The 17,899-nt window shown below is 44.6% G+C and overlaps 1 protein-coding gene across 3 annotated transcripts in view; it reads left to right on the top strand.

Annotated features, from left to right (window-relative positions):
- The window catches only part of atg5 (ATG5 autophagy related 5 homolog (S. cerevisiae)), a 198,478-nt gene that overhangs the window by 139,602 nt on the left and 40,977 nt on the right, over positions 1-17,899 (top strand). For all 3 annotated transcript variants that reach the window (XM_067984963.1, XM_067984962.1, XM_067984964.1), the window contains exon 7: positions 358-475. In XM_067984963.1, the coding sequence (XP_067841064.1) occupies positions 358-475 (118 nt within the window). The remainder of the gene's footprint in view (positions 1-357; positions 476-17,899) is intronic.

The raw sequence follows: 17,899 nt of genomic DNA, 5'->3' as shown, positions 1-17,899 counted from the left end.
AAAGCCATGTGATTATAGATGTAGTGCATTCTATCTCCTCTCATAGCGCACAACTGCATAACACATTGTTCAGAGCTGCACTGTGTAAAACACTACTTAATCCATAGTTTGTACAGGAATAGCAATGGTGTATTGAAAGTACCTGACAGTACCCATTCAGTCATGTTGAAAGCACTGCTAAGACTGTTTCTAAGATACATAAGCTTTCATTATAATACATATTTCACCTGGACAAGCTGTAATTTTAATATAGTATGATTGCAAGCTACATTATAACCTGGTGATTGCAAACTATATTATAGCCTAATAAATCTCCGAGTATTAAATTTTAAACAATTTTTATTCTTTGCATCTCAGCCACAAAATGAGCGACCGTTTATTCAGAAGCTATTTCGTCCAAACAGTGCAGAAGGACAGACACATAATCTTGGTGACTTGTTGAAAGAAGTGTTTCCTGCTGCTATAACTCCTGAAGGTAAGATTCTGATCCTTCAGTAGTCATGTGACCCAAATTCAGTGTATAATTTTTGTGTTCTGTTCTGTAACTTGTATATGAAAAATTGTCCTTGTAATTTTTATTTTGCATAATATACATTTTAAATGATAAAACTTTGATCCTTGATCTACGGATGATTATAGCAGCCAGGACATAATACTGAATTATAACTTTACTACTAATTTGTGAAATAAACTTACTAAAATGTGGCAGTGTTCTTTATGGTTCCAAAACAGGAGTTCCTTTGTGACTGAAGGAAACTGGATTTTAATATTTTACCCTTCATTTAACTTCAGTTTCTAGCAAGATGGAGATTTTTTTTTCAAGTTTAACACTGGGTAATTTGTACAGCAAACCATTTTCTCTGTAGTCAGTCCTCCATTCTTAAGTTGGGTGGAAGGAGAAGGGTTTCTAAATTGAGTAACGTGCTAAGTTTAACTCAGCCTACAACCTTTTTGTTGAAAATGATTGCATGGAATCATGCCTTGCTTTTATGTCCTTTAGTTTTAGCTCAGTCAACTTTTATTTAGAGCATTTTTTTTACTTAGCAACTGCTTTTGACTTAATCAGAGAGCCTTTTGCAATGAGAGCATACTGAACTAAATCCGTAGACATATTTATTCATCTGGATCGTTATAGTAATTTAGGCTAATAACCTTGTCAAAGGCCATTCCTCCCATGACATCATGAACACTCCATTGAAATAAAATCATTGAAAAAGACAAGACCAAATATTTAACACAATTACTTGGAGGATGGGTTTCCCCCGGCGCTCAGCGAGTTTACAGTCAATAGCTGAGACATACAGACCAGGTAAGCCCTGGATTTGGTTTCCATTTGTGTTTCTGGCAGTGGTAAGTGCTTTACAGTTTGACTACAGCTCCCCTGACTTAGTAAGGAAAAATTGGCCTGAGTTCCTGCTCCTGATTGTCATCTAATGACCCCTGCTGAAACTAAGTGTGCAAACATTAGGTGAGGACAAGATTGGGTTCACCTGTGATGCCTCCATGTCATGTCTACCAGCAGTCAGTCTAGGTTCACGTATGAATAATGGCAATTTGAGCAAGGTACTGGAGAATGGCCAGTGCCTATGAAATCGTATCCTAGCAAAGAGATGGAAAAAATGGAAAAAAAACTTCAGAAAAGCTATTTATATTGAAATTCTTATGTCTAAAATTGTATGTCAGTGTAATATTTTGTGCAGTGTTTTAGAGAGCCTTTAATATTGCCGATATGCCCATGCTAACTATAAATCACTCAGATCCCAACATTAGTCTATGCTGATCAGATATACCACAGGCCAATGAGATCGACACAAGAACACGCAAAAGTGAAAGATTTTTGTTAATATCATTTTTTAATTTTCTACTTTCAGTTGTAGCCTTTCAGCTTTTTACATTAAAGGATCTTTTTAATAAAAAACCTGTCCCACTTGGCCAAGTCCTGTCCAGCTTAATCTCTGAACTGCCCCAAATAGAACTTCCTCTCTCCTGTGGACAATACCACATACCCAGGTCCTAGCCCACTTGGCCTCACTGTCCACGCCTGACCTAGACAGCCTGCTCTGTGTGACTTGGGAGGTATTTTTAACCATCTGACCTTAAGTGGTATGTTTGCAGCCCACCACACTGAATTGCCTACACTATAGTGAACAGCCTTTGGTCTGACTTTTTTTTCTTTCTGCTTGAGGTTCTGCTGCGAGAACAATGTAGCAGCTGGGTTCCCTGCTATCTCCCCACCCATGTTCGATTAAATATTTTAATGTGCTCTGAGCATATTTTTTGCCATGTGGACGCATAGATTTGAGAATTTAAGTTTTACTTAATGTCAACCTCAACTCATTTGTAGAACTCATGCCTCTGAGTCAGAAGGTCATGTGTTCAAGCATATAATTTAGGCTGAGACTTCAGTGCAGTACTGAGGGAGTGCTTCACTGTCAGAGGTGCTGTCTTTCAGATGAAACCTTAAACTCAGGCCCTATCTGCCTGTTCAAGGTGGGGTAAAGATTCCATGACATTATTTGAAGGAGAGCAGTGGGGTTCTCCTGGTGTCCTGGCCAGCGTTTATCCCTCAATCAACATCACTTAAACAGCTTATCTTTTTTTAACCTCATTACTGTTTCTGTGGCTTTTGCCTACATTACAACAGTGACTGTACTTCAAAAGTGCTTCATTGATTGTGAAGTGATTTGGGATGTTCTGAGGACGTGAAAGATGCTATATGAATACAAGTTCTTTCTTTACTTTGCTACATCCCTCATCTACCAACTTCAAGTAATATTTTTTCCTCTTGTATGGATTAATATCTATTTGTTCAGCAGTGTCCATTCTCCCTAAAATTGCTTTGTACCCCACTCTTCCCAGTTCTTTTACTGGCACATATCCTCTCCCAATTCTTATTAATCAGATCCCTTCCTTTTCTGGCCCTTTACCCTTTGGACTGTACTCCTGCTAGTCACCGTTGTTTCTGCTCCTTTGTCCCTTCTCTAAAACAAAGTTTTACAGATCCCCCATCTGTGTTCCCTTTTCCTCCGCAGGGTAAGAACACCACAGGTGTAGTCTAATATTTTTGACAGTTTCAAAAGTCATACTTGAGGTGATTTTTAAATGGAGTAATAATGCTGAGGGTATGCTAAGAGGGTATGCTAATAATGTTAAGAGATTAAATGCTAACCAACTGAACTACAGCATTTGATTCTCCATTAATTCAATACTTACTCATCTTTGTGATGTCGGTGGATAGGGTATCAACAACATACCCTTTTCAAAATATCTGTGCAATCCCTATTTATTTATTTTTGACTTTGCCCTCATGTTCCTTCCTCTCTTACTTCTCCTCTCTCCTGAAAGCATTGGTTCCTTGTTGAGTGCAGTTTCATTGTGCCACTCATCCTCCAGTACCTGCCAAAAGTAGCCATTTATTGTTTGAGAAGTGACGATGAGTCTCAAGCTATTCATCCACTAGGGTTGGACATCACAGCCTGATTCTGTCCTCACTTGAAGCCCACACCCACATTTCCAGCAGGGGCCGTGATCAGGAGCTGTAACGCTGGTCAGTTTTCCTCTACTGGGACCCTACTAATGATCAACTAACTCAGCACATACTGGGGCTGTTACCTTGGACTTTCCCAATTCGTCTGATTCAATAGTTCAATGAATAAATGCACTGAACCATCAGGGAGGAACTTGCCACCATTATTTAGAAGTGGGAGACTTTTGTTACTGCTATCCTTGCCTTATCTTTAAGTATCCTAAAAAATACACCCTGTATCTGTAAGAAAAAGACATGGAAAATGCCAAAAATACACAGCAGGTCCATCAGCATCAGAACAGAGCTGATAAAATATCTACACCCAAAATGTTACCCTGCAACTAACTTTTAAATTTGCAAGTGAAATTTTTTTGGGTTGGGTTAATGGTAAGGTTGCTGTTTCCTGTGTTGAGGCTTAGCACTGATGCATGGTACTTTCTTTATTAGCTTCAGTCTAAACCTTTCCATTCATTGAAGACAAAGGATGGGACATGGAAGCTGAAACTATTAGAGCATGTTTCAACACCTGGCCTTGGAAACTCAGGAGATGATAATCATTCTAGTTGATGTAATTTTCAGAATATAGTCTTATGGAGCATTCCTTTGAAGACTTTACCAGACTTGATAACTATAACATCCTTTTGCACAGAACTTTGTCAAAGACTTTTTGGAAGTCTAGGTATACCATGTTTTGGTCCTTTCCACAGTCTACTTTAAGGGGAATCTTACAACACCAGGTTATAGTCCAACAATTTTATTTTAAAATCACAAGCTTTCGGAGATTATCCCCTTCGTCACCTGACGAAGGGGATAATCTCCGAAAGCTTGTGATTTTAAAATAAAATTGTTGGACTATAACCTGGTGTTGTAAGATTCCTTACATTTGTCCACCCCAGTCCATCACCGGCATCTCCACATCATACTTTAAGGGGGTGATTTTAGGAGGCAAATGCAGGTACATTGGGGGTGGGGAGGGCTCCAAAAATCGCGCAAATCCAGTTCGGTTTCGGAAGCTGGCTCCAACCCGCCGGCGGGATGACAGTTAAAGAGCCAAATGTACCTCATTGAGGTACTTAAGGCACTTTACCTGTGACTGATGAAATGATTAGAAAGATTTTTAACTTACCTGGGCGACTTGCCCACCGCTTCTGATTCACGCCTGGTGAAATCAGTCTTGAAGGCCCGGATTAGGGAGAAAGAAATTAAATAAAAAAACATGCAATGAAGTGAAAACACTAAATGTACCTACCTTTGAAATCTGCTCCGATGTACCCCTCTTCACCCTCCCGATCTTCCCCACTCCTTCATAAAACACCAAATCAATCAGAGTTGAGGAATGTTAGGAATCAGACACAAGGAAAGAGAGTGGATCTGCATCCATTTAGGAGCTACTAAGGATATATGAAAACGAGTCATCAAGCTTGAACAGCCGTCACAAAATCAATCACAGGGAGAAATGGAAACAATCAAATCACTCCAAAGTCAGTCAAAAGGAGGAGAGGAAACAATCAAATTGCTCCTTTTTTTTTATAACTGTTTTGGCCATTATCTCAGTTTCTTCACTACTGGAAATAAGCTTAATACTGGAAATAAGCAGCAAACACAAAATCTCCACAAACATTGGGAAACCTTTTCTATCTACCAGGCCTAGAAGACTGGGAAAGGTTGCTTACTGATTGGTCAATTTAAACCTTTTTTACACCATTCAGGGAGCCACTTTTTCTAATCCTCTATGCCCAGGAAGTTCAAAGAACTGAGACTGAGCAGGTTCCCGATGCTTCTGAGACTCTGGCAGAGGTACCTGCATTAGGAAAGATACCAGACCATCATTGTCAGTGCTGATACAGGAAGAAGGACAGAACCATGGTATATTTGTATCACTGCACCGTCCTTGCAGTAGGTGGCAGACATTAGCAACATTCTGTAACAAAGAGGAATGTGTCGTAGAGGTCAGCTAAGCCAGAGGCACTAAAATCCACATACCCATCGGAATAGACTATTACGAATTCCAGAACATCTGATCTAAAAAGGGTGAAAAAAGAGTAACAGTGTGCCACCCACAGGAAGCTCCCAATGTTACTAGCTAGGTTGCTAATGTTTGTGGAAGCACAAGAGTGCAAATAAAGAAATTGCCAGGGACTTCAATCGCCAGGTAAATGGAACTTCTGGATTGGATTTGATCCCTAGGCTATATAGTGAACAAGGTGCTGCATTCGAGGAAGAATTGAGCACAGGAAAGGCAATAAGTTGTGCACAAGAAACTACAGCATATTTGTTGGGCGGCTAAAAGGTGAAATTAAATAAATTCTATTAAAGGCCTAACTTGAACAGCAAAGTCCTTGGTATCGTAGCACTATTATGTCACTTCCATTTCTGTCAACACTATTAAACGTGGCAGAGCAGATGTTCTTTTTATCTATGTTAAATGGCCAAACATTTAGTAGTTATTCTCTCTATAACTAATAAAGGCTTTTCCTAATGAGAACTCAGCACTTAGAAAACAAATAGTAACTTAAGCAGGTAATTTATAAAAGCCTACTCTGCCTTTTGTCTTCCATATTTTCCCTGCTTAGTTTCTGTTTCTTGTTAATCTTGGTTGTCCACTGCACTGACCAGCTAGGCTCACTAGCCAGCCTCGGGCCACTATCTAATCAATTCTGTCACCATCTTCAACTGTCTGTTACTTTCTGATTTCTATCTTTTTTTCCTTATTACCTCTTTTGGCTGGATTTCAACTCTTGTGTCCATGTTTGGACCAAGGCTGGAATGAAACAATATCTCTAATTAGTTAGGCAATGACTTCCATAGTTTCATAAAAGTTTAAAGATTTTGAGGTATTTTACTTTTTGTAACTTTACTGTTGCCCCAAATTATTTACAATGCAAGCCCAAAGACCCACCACAGAGTTCAGCGGAACATCATTCCACAACCAGTTTCGACAACTCAGGCTGTGCACTCACCAGCAATTCACAAACTCTCCAGCTCTCTCTGCACTTGCCTTGTTCTATCCAGAGGTCAAGCAGCAGTGTGCCACAGCAGAGCAGTAGTTCTGGGCTCTGAGCATCCACGTGGCGAAGCAGGGCTTTGAGTGAGGACAGCTATTCTAAAAAAAAATATACACAAGCATCGTGCTGGAGTGTGGGCCCCGTCCTGCTTCTTGGAATTTGTAACCTTTGGCATAACTCCCAGGTCCTGGGATAACTGTTATAAATATTATAGGCATACCTGAAGTGGATCTCTGTGGGGCCATGGCTAAGGTCTCTGATCGTAGATGTTTGAAGTTCGATGAGATGTACATGTGAAAGTTGTTGGAAGGAATAGAAGATGGGTTGGACAAGTTAATGATTTTGTTGTGAATTATGTAACTTTTTGTTCCAGATCTTATTTTTAGTGCTATGTGCACATTTGGCAAAAGATGGCAACCAAAAAGATACACACAAAATATTTTAGGCAATTTCATTGGTTCACTTTTTCATTGGTAATTTTATTGTTTTTTTTAAATTTTAGTCATTGCCCATTCTGGGTTAGTTTACATAAGTATTTCAATGGAAGTTTCATCCCATTTTTCCTGCATTTTGGAGGTACATTGGCAACCTCTTGTGATTTGTCTTTTTTTATGAATGGCTCAAATTTCATAATCAGCTGTAAGTGTAATGCAAAATTTGCATATAGAAAAGTAACACCCAAGTGTGACAGACAAAATTAGCTAAATCATAGAATGGTTATCGCACAGAAGCAGGCCATTCGGCCCATCGAGCCTGTGCCAGCTCTTTGTAAGAGCAATCCAGTTAGTCCCATTCTCCCGTTCTTTCCCCGTGACTCTGCAATTTTTTTCCCTTCAAGTATTTATCCAATTCCTTTTTGAAAGCCACGATTGAATCTGCTTCTACCACCCTTTCAGGCAATGCCACTCACTGCGTAAAAAAGTTTTACCTCATGTCGCCTTTGGTTTTTTGCCAATCACCTTAAATCTGTGACCTCTGGTTCTCAACCCTTCTGCCAATGGGAACAGTTTCTCTTCATTTACTTTATCTAAATCCATTTGGGTTTATTTTTAAAAATATATTCATTCTCGGGATATGGGCGTTGATGGCAAGGCCGGCATTTATTGTCCATCCCTAGTTGGGCCTTCTTGAGCCACTGGAGTCCGTGTGGTGAAGGTACTCACTCCCACTATGCTATTAGGTAGATTTTGACCCAGCAATAATAAAGACAGGACTTGGTGTCCACCGGGACTGTGCGATGTTCACTCCTACCATTGCTGCCTTGGACAAATGCATCTACGACAGATAGACTGGTGAGGACGAGGTCAACTGGGTTATTCCCTCGTGTTGGCTGTCTCATAACCTGCTGTAAGGCCAGTCTCGCAGCTATGTCCGTCAGGACTCAGCCAGCTCGGTCAATGTTGGTATTACCAAGTCACTCAGTGATGGACTTTGAAGTCCGCAACTCAGAGTACATTATGTGCCTTTGCTAAAATGTGCTTCCTCCAAGTGATCTTCAACACGGAGGAGGACTGATTCATCAGCTGAGGGAGGGCAGTAGGTGGTAATCAGCAGGAGGTTTCCTTGCTAATGTTTGATCTGATGCCATTAGACCTTATGGCGTCTGGAGTCAATGTTGAGGACTCCCAGGGCCACTCCCTCCTGACTCTATACCACTGTACCACCTCCTCTGGTGGGTCTGTCCTGCGGGACAGGACATACCCAGGGATAGTGATGGAAGAGTCTGGGACATTGGCTGTGAGTACGACTTTGTCAGGCTGTTGCTTGACTAGTCTGTGGGACAGCTCTCCCAACTTTGGCTCCAGTCCCCAGATGTTAGAGAGGAGGACTTTGCAGGGTCGACTGGGCTGGATCTGCCTTTGTCGTGTCCTGATTCGATGCTTGGGTCACAGCCGAGTGCCCGTCCGGTTTTACATAGAATTTACAGCACAGAAACAGGCCATTCGGCCCAACTGGTCCGTGCCGTTCCAAGCATCTCTCAGCTATCGTACTATTTCTTCTGAACTGTTGTTAATAGAGTAGTCATGAATCACTGAATAGTAATTCATATGTAGAAAGTGGGGGGTTGGAAGTCCAGCGCTGACATTCCTAATCTCAGGCAGTCACCCTGGTGTCTTTACCAAGTAGTTATGTCCTGGATCTGGGCTTCCTAGAAATAGAACTGTAAATGGGGAAGTGCCAAGTTCTGGAGTTCTGCCATTCTGCCGTCTAAGAAAAGGTTACAACCCGATCAGCTACTAATTTCGGAAGATATATGGCTAGAATTTGAATTACGCAATGCAGTGTACATTTAATCAACCCAGTCTGGGTTGCTTCTCAACTGCATTCTGAAGTGGCCGAATAAGCCAACTCAATTGTAGCAAACTGCTAGAAAGGAAAAAAGAGACCACCACACTCAGAGCACTGTGCACCATTCTGGTCTCCATATATCTGGCTTAGACCGCACTTGGAACACTCTACACTGTTCTGGTCTCCATATATCTTGGTTAGACCACACCCGGAGTACTCTGAACAGCACTGGTCTCCATATTATGAAAAGGCACCAGAGAAGGTGCAAAAAGATTCAAAAGGATGACACCAGAACTGAGAGGACATACCCACCAGGAAAGGATGAACGGGCTCGGGCTCCCCTCTCCAGAAAAGAGAAGGCTGAGGGGTCAGCCGCCAGAGGTCTCCTAGACCATGAAAGGTTTTGACAGGGCAGACGTAGAGAAGATGCCTCCACCCATGACGGAGACCAAAACTAGGGGCCACAAATACAAGATAATCACAAATACATCCTGGTGAGAGATGGAGGTTTAGGGGGACTGTATTTCCTGGTGAAGGATGGAGGTGTAGGGGGATTGTACGTCCTGGTGAGAGATGGAGGTGTAGAGGGACTGTACGTCCTGGTGAGGGATGGAGGTATAGATGGCCTGTATGTCCTGGTGAGAGATGGAAGTGTAGAGGAACTGTACGTCCTGGTGAGAGATGGAAGTGTAGGGGGATTGTACGTCCTGGTGAGAGATGGAGGTGTAGAGGGACTGTACGTCCTGGTGAGGGATGGAGGTATAGATGGCCTGTATGTCCTGGTGAGAGATGGAAGTGTAGAGGGACTGTACGTCCTGGTGAGAGATGGAGGTGTCGAGGGACTGTACGTCCTGGTGAGAGATGGAGGTGTAGAGGGACTGTACGTCCTGGTGAGAGATGGAGGTGTAGAGGGACTGTACGTCCTGGTGAGAGATGGAGGTGTAGAGGGACTGTACGTCCTGGTGAGAGATGGAGGTGTAGAGGGATTGTACATCCTGGTGAGAGATGGAGGTGTAGAGGGACTGTACGTCCTGGTGAGAGATGGAGGTGTAGAGGGACTGTACGTCCTGGTGAGAGATGGAGGTGTAGAGGGACTGTACGTCCTGGTGAGGGATGGAGGTGTAGAGGGACTGTACGTCCTGGTGAGGGATGGAGGTGTAGAGGGACTGTACGTCCTGGTGAGAGATGGAGGTGTAGAGGGACTGTACGTCCTGGTGAGAGATGGAGGTGTAGAGGGATTGTACGTCCTGGTGAGAGATGGAGGTGTAGAGGGACTGTACGTCCTGGTGAGAGATGGAGGTGTAGAGGGACTGTACGTCCTGGTGAGAGATGGAGGTGTAGGGGGATTGTACGTCCTGGTGAGAGATGGAGGTGTAGAGGGACTGTACGTCCTGGTGAGAGATGGAGGTGTAGAGGGACTGTACGTCCTGGTGAGAGATGGAGGTGTAGGGGGTAAAATAGTTTTATATATGTAATAGATTACACAGAATGCTTTGATAAAGCAGTAGTATACTGGGCTTAATATTTGTGATTTGTATTTAAATAAGAAAATTAAGTATGTAATTTGATGTTTATAAAAGGTGGTATTGGCTGTCAAAATATTGCTCAACATGAGAAGGTTATCTGCTGAAGCACAGAGCAGGCATCGCAAAGAGAGTGGATCGTGAACCGAGTGGAACTTGAGAATTTGGTGTAGAGGGGAAAGGAGATGCTTTTTTTAAAAAAAAATAAACCAAAAACAGACTAAAAAGTAATTATCTATAAATAAATATATAATTTGGTTGAGCGCAGTGGCATTGAACACCAAGGGAGGAGCCTCAGGTATCCGTACAAGAGCGCTGCGGAGTCGATAGAATCATAGAAAATTTACAGCACAGAAGGAGGTCATTCGGCCCATTGTGTCCGCGTCGGCTGAGAAACGAGCCACCCAGCCTAATCCCACTTTCCCGCATTTGGTCCACAGCCCTGCAAGTCACGGCTCTTCAGGTGCACATTCAGGTATTTTTTAAATGAGTTGAGGGTTTCTGCCTCTACCACCCTCTCAGGCAATGAGTTCCAGACCCCCACTGCCCTTTGGGTAAAAAAAATGTCCTAATTTCCACTCTAATCCTTCCACCAATCACTTTAAATCTATGCCCTCTGGTTATTGACCCCTCCGCTAAGGGAAATAGGTCCTTCCTATCCACTCTATCTAGGCCCCTCATAATTTTGTACACCTCAATCAAATCACCCCTCAGCCTCCTCTATTCCAAGGAAAACAACCCCAGCCTATCCAATCTTTGCTCATAGCTAAAATTCTCCAGTCCTGGCAACATCCTCGTAAATCTCCTCTGCACTCTCTAGTGCAGTTATATCCTTCCTGTAATGTGGTGACCAGAACTGTGTGCAGTACTCAAGCTGTGGCCTAACCAGTGTTTTATACAGTTCCAGCATAACATCCCTGCTTTTATATTCTATGCATTGGCTAATAAAGGAAAGCATTCCATATGCCTTCTTAACCACCTTATCTACCTGTCCTGCTATCTTCAGGGATCTGTGGACATGCACTTCAAGATCCCTCACTTCCTCTACACCTCTCAGTATCCTCTCATTTATTGTGTATTCCCTTGCCTTGTTTGCTCTCCCCAAATGCATTACCTCACACTTCTCCGGATTGAACTCCATTTGCCACTCTTCTGACCAGCCCATTGATATCTTCCTGCAGTCTACAGCTTTCCTTCTCATTATCAACCACACGGCCTATCTTTGTGTCATCCGCAAATTTCTTAATCATGCCCCCTACGTTTAAGTCCAAATCGTTAATGTATACCACAAAAAACAAGGGACCTAGTACCGAGCCCTGCGGCACCCCACTAGAAACAGCCTTCCAGTCACAAAAACACCCGTCGACCATTACCCTTCGCTTCCTGCTACTGAACCAATTTTGGATCCAATTTGCCACATTCCATTGGATCCCATGGGCCTTTACTTTTTTGGCCAATCTGCCATTTGGGACCTTGTCAAAAGCCTTGCTAAAATCCATGTAGACTACATCAATTGCGTTACCCTCATCGATCCTCCTTGTCACCTGCTCGAAAAATTCAATCAAGTTAGTCAGACATGACCTCCCCTTAACAAATCCGTGCTGACTGACCTTGATTAGTCCATGCCTATCTACGTGACAGTTTATCCTGTCCCTCAGAATTGATTCCAATAATTTCCCCACCGCAGAGGTTAGGCTGACTGGCCTGTAATTACTCGGTTTATCCTTCGGTCCCTTTTAAAAAAAAAGGTATAATGTTAGCAGTCCTCCGGCACTACGCCCGTATCCAGTGAAGTTTGGAAATTGATTGTTAAAGCCTCCGCTATTTCCCCCCTGTCTTCTTTTAACAGCCTGAGATACATTTCATCCAGCACTGGTGATTTATCCACATTCAAAGATGCTAATCCCCTTAATAATTCCCCTCTCACTATGTTTATCCCATCCTATTGCACACTCCTCCTCCTTAACAACAATGTCTGCATCATCCCTCTCCTTTGTGAATCTTCTGCCTCCACACATAGGGCTTGATATTAGCAGGGCGGCGGGTTCTCAGCGGGGGGTTGACTGGGCGCATGGGTAACGCGCCCGGTGAAATCAGTGTGCTCCGCACGGAATCGCAGGCTAATTGGAGCCACTTCCCTGTGCTTCCGGGTTTCCCGCTGGTAAGCTGCGCGGCGGGCGGACTGCGCATGCGGAGCAAGGTCTGTCAGCTGGAGGAGCCCTATTTAAAGGGGCAGTCCTCCACTGACTGATGCTGCAGAAAATAGGCAAAATTACAGCATGGAGCAGCCCAGGGGGAAGGCTGCTCCCAGGTTTAATGATGCCTCACTCCAGTTATCATTGGATGGAGTGAGGAGGAGGACAGAGATCTTCCCCCTCCCCCCCGGCGGGCGGGAGGAAGCAGCCTGTCTCTGCCACCAAGAAGGCCTGGCTCGATCGAGGTGGCAGAGGAGGTCACCAGCATATCGCGCACCTACATACAGTGCAGGAGGCGCTTCAATCACCTAAGTAGGTCAGCTGAAGTGAGTACACTTACTCATTCCCCTACACTCTGTCTGCCACATCACCGCCCCCACCCCACATCTCCTACTGCACTGCCAACACTACTCTGTCACATCACCCCTCACACCCACTCAAAGCTCATCCTCATCTTACCTGCACTTACTCACCTCGCCAGTACTCATCCCACCACTACCACTCAACCCAATCCTCATACAATCTCATGGCTCTGTCTCATACTCACCCTCTCATGCATCTCTTTCACGGCCAGCCTCACTCAACCTGCCACTACCTGTGCTGCAGCCACAGTGCATGCATCACATATGTGCAGTAGGAAGCGTTAGGCAAACGTGTCGTGAGCATGAAGGGGATGCACAAGGGTGTTTGAGGGTTTGTCATGGTGTTTACCTATATTTAATTTCTGATCAACTCACATAACATATTGTATTGTCACCACTACTGCCACGTCTTTGCGAATCCTGTCTGGTTTGTGGATTAATGCCCTTTCCTGAGGATCACTATGAAGACCCACAACTGATGCCACCCATTGTGTCACTGCAGAGTGGGTGTAGGTGTATTTGCAGGGCTCTTTTGTGCAGATGACTGAGAGACGTTGACGATGTCCCCAGTGGCACCCTGGAAGGATGCGGAGGAGAAGTTGTTGAGGGCAGTGGTGACTTTGACAGCGACAGGTAAGAAGATGGTGCTCGGGCCAGCCGGGAGCAGCTCGGCGTGAAGGAGGCTGCAGATGTCCACGACTACATGTTGAGTGACTCTGAGCCTCCGTGTGCACTGCTGCTCAGAAAGGTCCCGGAAGCTGAGCCTCGGTCTGTGGACCCTGTGGGAAGGGTAGTGCCTTCTGCGAGGCATCTCTCTCTGCGGTTGCCCTCCCTCCTGCTGTGCAGGTGGATGTGTCACAGCACTGTGTTGTGGAGCTCCACGTGTCAGAGGTGGACGGTGTGGCCGGGGAGGCTGGTGATGCTGTTCGCCCTCCGAGGAGGTCATGACTGCAGCTATGGCGGCCCCCATCCGCAAGATGTACATTTGAGGGGGTCCGCAAGGTAGGTACATGTGTCTGGACACCAGGGTAAGTGTGGAAGTTTGTGAATTTTATTGTTCGGAGGAGGGTGGTGGAAGCCAAACTTTGACAAAGTGACAGAGTGGCCTCCTGCAATGAGTGAGGGTCTCTTCCCCCACCCCCCACCTGTCAAATGGACCTTTGCAGCTGCCACAGGCTGATAGCTGCAACACGTCCATTTGAACTGGGAGTGTTTCCCCCAGTATGGGAAACAGTCTCAGTTCATTTCAAAATCCCATCCCTCCTAAAATATCAGGTCAATCAGGTCTGTAAACGACCTGAAGTACCTGTTTAAGTACTTTAAGTGGCACCCCGCCGGCTTTAATTGCCGGCGGGAGTCCCACATGCGGGGCCTGCGCGCGCATGTCAGCGCGTCACTGGGGAACCCGGAAGTGGGCGGTTTGGAGCCGGGCTCCTGACCCGTCCCGGGAATCCCGGATTTTCGCAAACCCCCCGCCACGAACGCACCCGATCGCGGGTGCGAAAATCAAGCCCATAGTTTACCTTTTTGGTCTCTAATAGGCCCTACTCTTTCCTTAGTTATCCTCTTGCTCTTAATGTATTTATAAAACATCTTTGGGTTTTCTTGGATTTTACCTGCTAATATTTTTTCATGCCCTCTCTTTGCTTTCCTAATGTCCTTTTTAACTTCAGCCCTGCACTTTGTGTACTCCTCTAAGCTTTCCGGCGCTGAGCCCCAGGGGAGGAGCCCTTTCCCCATTCACTAAGAACAGAGAGAGTGACATCACAGTGAACAGAGAGGAGAAGCTCTGAGATACCCGGAATAAAAGGGCAAGTTAATCGGTGTAAGTAAATAATAATAATCGAGTATCGAAAGGGAGTTTAGAAAAGAAAGGTATCTAAATATAATGGACGGGCAGCTGAGACCTTTTGCCGGCAATTCCTGCGCCATGTCGGAACTTCAGGATGCCTCGTGTCCTGGAGGGCTACGTTTGCAGGAAATGCCTCCAATTGTTCGAGCTCAAGCTGAGGGTTTCTGAGCTTGAGGGGCGGCTGGAGTCACTGCAGAGCATAAGGGAGGCTGAAGGTTCCTGGATCGGACGTTCCAGGAGGTGGCCACCCCACAGCCACAGAGAGTTCAGGTAGCAAGTGGGTGGCCATCCAGAAGGGTAGGAAGAGACAGGCAGTGCAGGAATCTCCTGGGTGTGTGGCACTTTCAAACCGGTATTCCAGTGAGAGTGATGACACCTCGAAGGAGTGCAGCCCTGAGCATGGCACCATGGAGCAAAGGACTGCACAAGGGTCATAGCGAAGTGTAGAAATGCAGTAGTCATAGGGGATTCGATAGTCAGGGGAACAGACAGGCGTTTCTGTGACCGCCGACGTGAGCCCCGCATGGTGTGTTGCCTCCCTGGTGTCAGGGTAAAGGATATCACAGAGGGTGCAGAACATTCTGCGGGGAGCTGGGGAACAGCGAGAAGTCGTGGTCCATGTGGGTACCAACGACATAGGAAAGAAAAGGGATGAGGTCCTGTGGTCAGAGTTTCAGGAGCTAGGGAGGAAGTTAAAAAGCAGGACCTCAAAGGTAGTAATCTCTGGATTACTCCCAATACCATGCGCTAGTGAGAACAGAAATAGGAAGATAAGGCAGGTTAATGCATGGCTAGATACATGGTGCAAGAGGGAGTGCTTCAGATTCTTGGGGCATTGGAACCAGTTCTGGGGCAGGAGGGACCTGTTCAAGACGGACAGGTTGCACCTCAACAATATCCTTGCGAGGAGGTTCACTAGTGCTGTGGGGGAGGGTTTAAACTAATTTGGCAGGGAGTTGGACACCAGGATGTAGCATTAGAAAGGAGAAACAAAATGCACAAAGGATTGGGAGAGACAGGTAGCACTAGAGTAAGAAATAGCACAGTGTTAGGTGAGATCAGACTAAGAGAGAATGCGAGAAGGTCTAAGATAGGTTTAGAGTGAATGTGTGTAAACGCACGAAGCGCGGTAAATAAGGTTGGTGAGCTACAGGCGCAAATAGCCACATGGGAATATGATGTAATGGTGATAATGGAGACCTGGCTTAAAAAAGGGCAGGATTGGGTACTAAATATTCCTGGATACAAGGTGTTCAGGAAAGATAGGGAAGGAAAGAAAAGAGTTGGAGGGGAGGGTGGTGGCAGTATTGAGTAAGGAGAATATTGTAGTGCTGGAGAGAGAGGATGTCCTTGAGGAGTCGAGAACAGAATCTAGTTGGTTAGAGTTAAGAAACAATAGAGATGCCATTACACTACTGAGTGTATTCCATAGGCCACCAACTATTGGGAAGGATATAGAGAAGCAAATTTGCTGGGAAATTACAGAGAGGTGCAAGAACTATAGTGTAGTGATAATGGGGGTCTTCAACTATCCTAATATAGACTGGGATAGTAATAGTGTAAAGGGCAAAGAGGGGGAGGAATTTCTGAAGTGTGTTCAGGAGAATTTTCTTGATCAGTATGTTTCCGGCCCAATGAGGAAGGAGGCATTGCTGGGGAATGAAGTGGAGCAAGTGTCAGTGGGGGAACATTTAGGGAACCGTGATCATGGTACCATAAGGTTTAGATTAGTTATGGAAAAGGACAAGGAATAATCTAGACTAAAAATACTTAATTGGAGGAGGGCCAATTTCAGTGGGTTGAGAATGGATCTGGCCCACGTAAATTGGAATCAAAGATTGGCAGGCAAAACTGTAATCGAACAGTGGGCGGCCTTTAAAGAGGAGATGGTTCGGGTACAGTCTAGGTACATTCCCACGAGCGGGACAGGTAGGGTAACCAAAACCAGAGCTGCCTGGATGGTGAAAGAGATGGAGAGTAAGATGAAGCAGCAAAAGAAGGCGTATGTCAGCTGTCAGGTTGATAATACAATTGAGAACCAGGCTGAATATAGAAAGTAGAGAGGAGAAGTGAAAAAGGAAATAAGAGGGGCAAAGAGAGAGTATGAGAATAGACTGGCGGCCAACATAAAAGGGAATCCAAAAGTCTTCTATTGGAATATAAATAGTAAACGTGTAGTAAGAGGAGGTTCTGAGGCTGATTAGGAACCAAAAAGAAGATTTACGCATGGAGGCAGAGGGCATGGCAGAGGTACTAAATGAGTACCTTGCATCTATCTTTAACCAAGAAGATGCTGCTAAAGTCACAGTAAAAGGGGAGGTAGTTGAGATACAGGATGGACTAAAAATTGGTAAAGAGGAGGTACTTGAAAGGCTAGCTGTACTTAAAGTAGATAAGTCACCTGGTGCTGATGGGATGCATCCTAGGTTGCTGAGGGAAGTACGGGTGGAAATTGCACAGATACTGGCCATAGTCTTCCAATCCTTAGATATGAGGGTGGTGCCAGAGGACTGGAAAATTGTAAATGTTACACCCTCGTTCAAAAAAGGGTGTAAGGATAAACCCGGCAACTACAGGCCAATCAATTTAACCTCAGTGGTGGGGAAGCTTTTAGAAACGATAATTCGGGACAAAATTAATAGTCACTTGGACAAGTATGGATTAGTAAAGGAAAGCCAGCATGGATTTGTTAAAGGCAAATCGTGTTTAATTAACCTTGATTGTGTTGTTTGATGAGGTAATAGAGAGGGTTGATGACAGCAATGTGGTTGATGTTCTGTATATGGACTTTCAAAAGGTGTTTGATTAAGTGCCACATAACAAGCTTGTCAGCAAAATTGAAGCCCTTGGAATAAAAGGGGCAGTGGCAGCATGGATCCGAAATTGGCTAAGTGACAGGAAATGGAAAGTGGTGAATGGTTGCTTTTCGGACTGGAGTAAGGTACACAGTGGTGTTCCCCAGGGGTCGGTGCTAGGACCACTGCTTTTTTTATATATATATATTAATGACTTGGCCTTGGGTGTACAAGGAACAATTAAAAAATTTGCAGATGACACAAAACTTGAAAGTGTAGTAAACAGTGAGGAGGATAGTAATAAACTTCAAGAGGACATAGATAGGCTGGTGGAATAGGCAGACACATGGGA

This window comes from Heptranchias perlo, chromosome 5, assembly GCF_035084215.1.
Source record: "Heptranchias perlo isolate sHepPer1 chromosome 5, sHepPer1.hap1, whole genome shotgun sequence".
NCBI classification, from domain to species: domain Eukaryota; kingdom Metazoa; phylum Chordata; class Chondrichthyes; order Hexanchiformes; family Hexanchidae; genus Heptranchias; species Heptranchias perlo.
The sequence above is the reverse complement of the archived record's forward strand: the minus strand, read 5'-3'. Positions and strand labels throughout refer to the sequence as shown.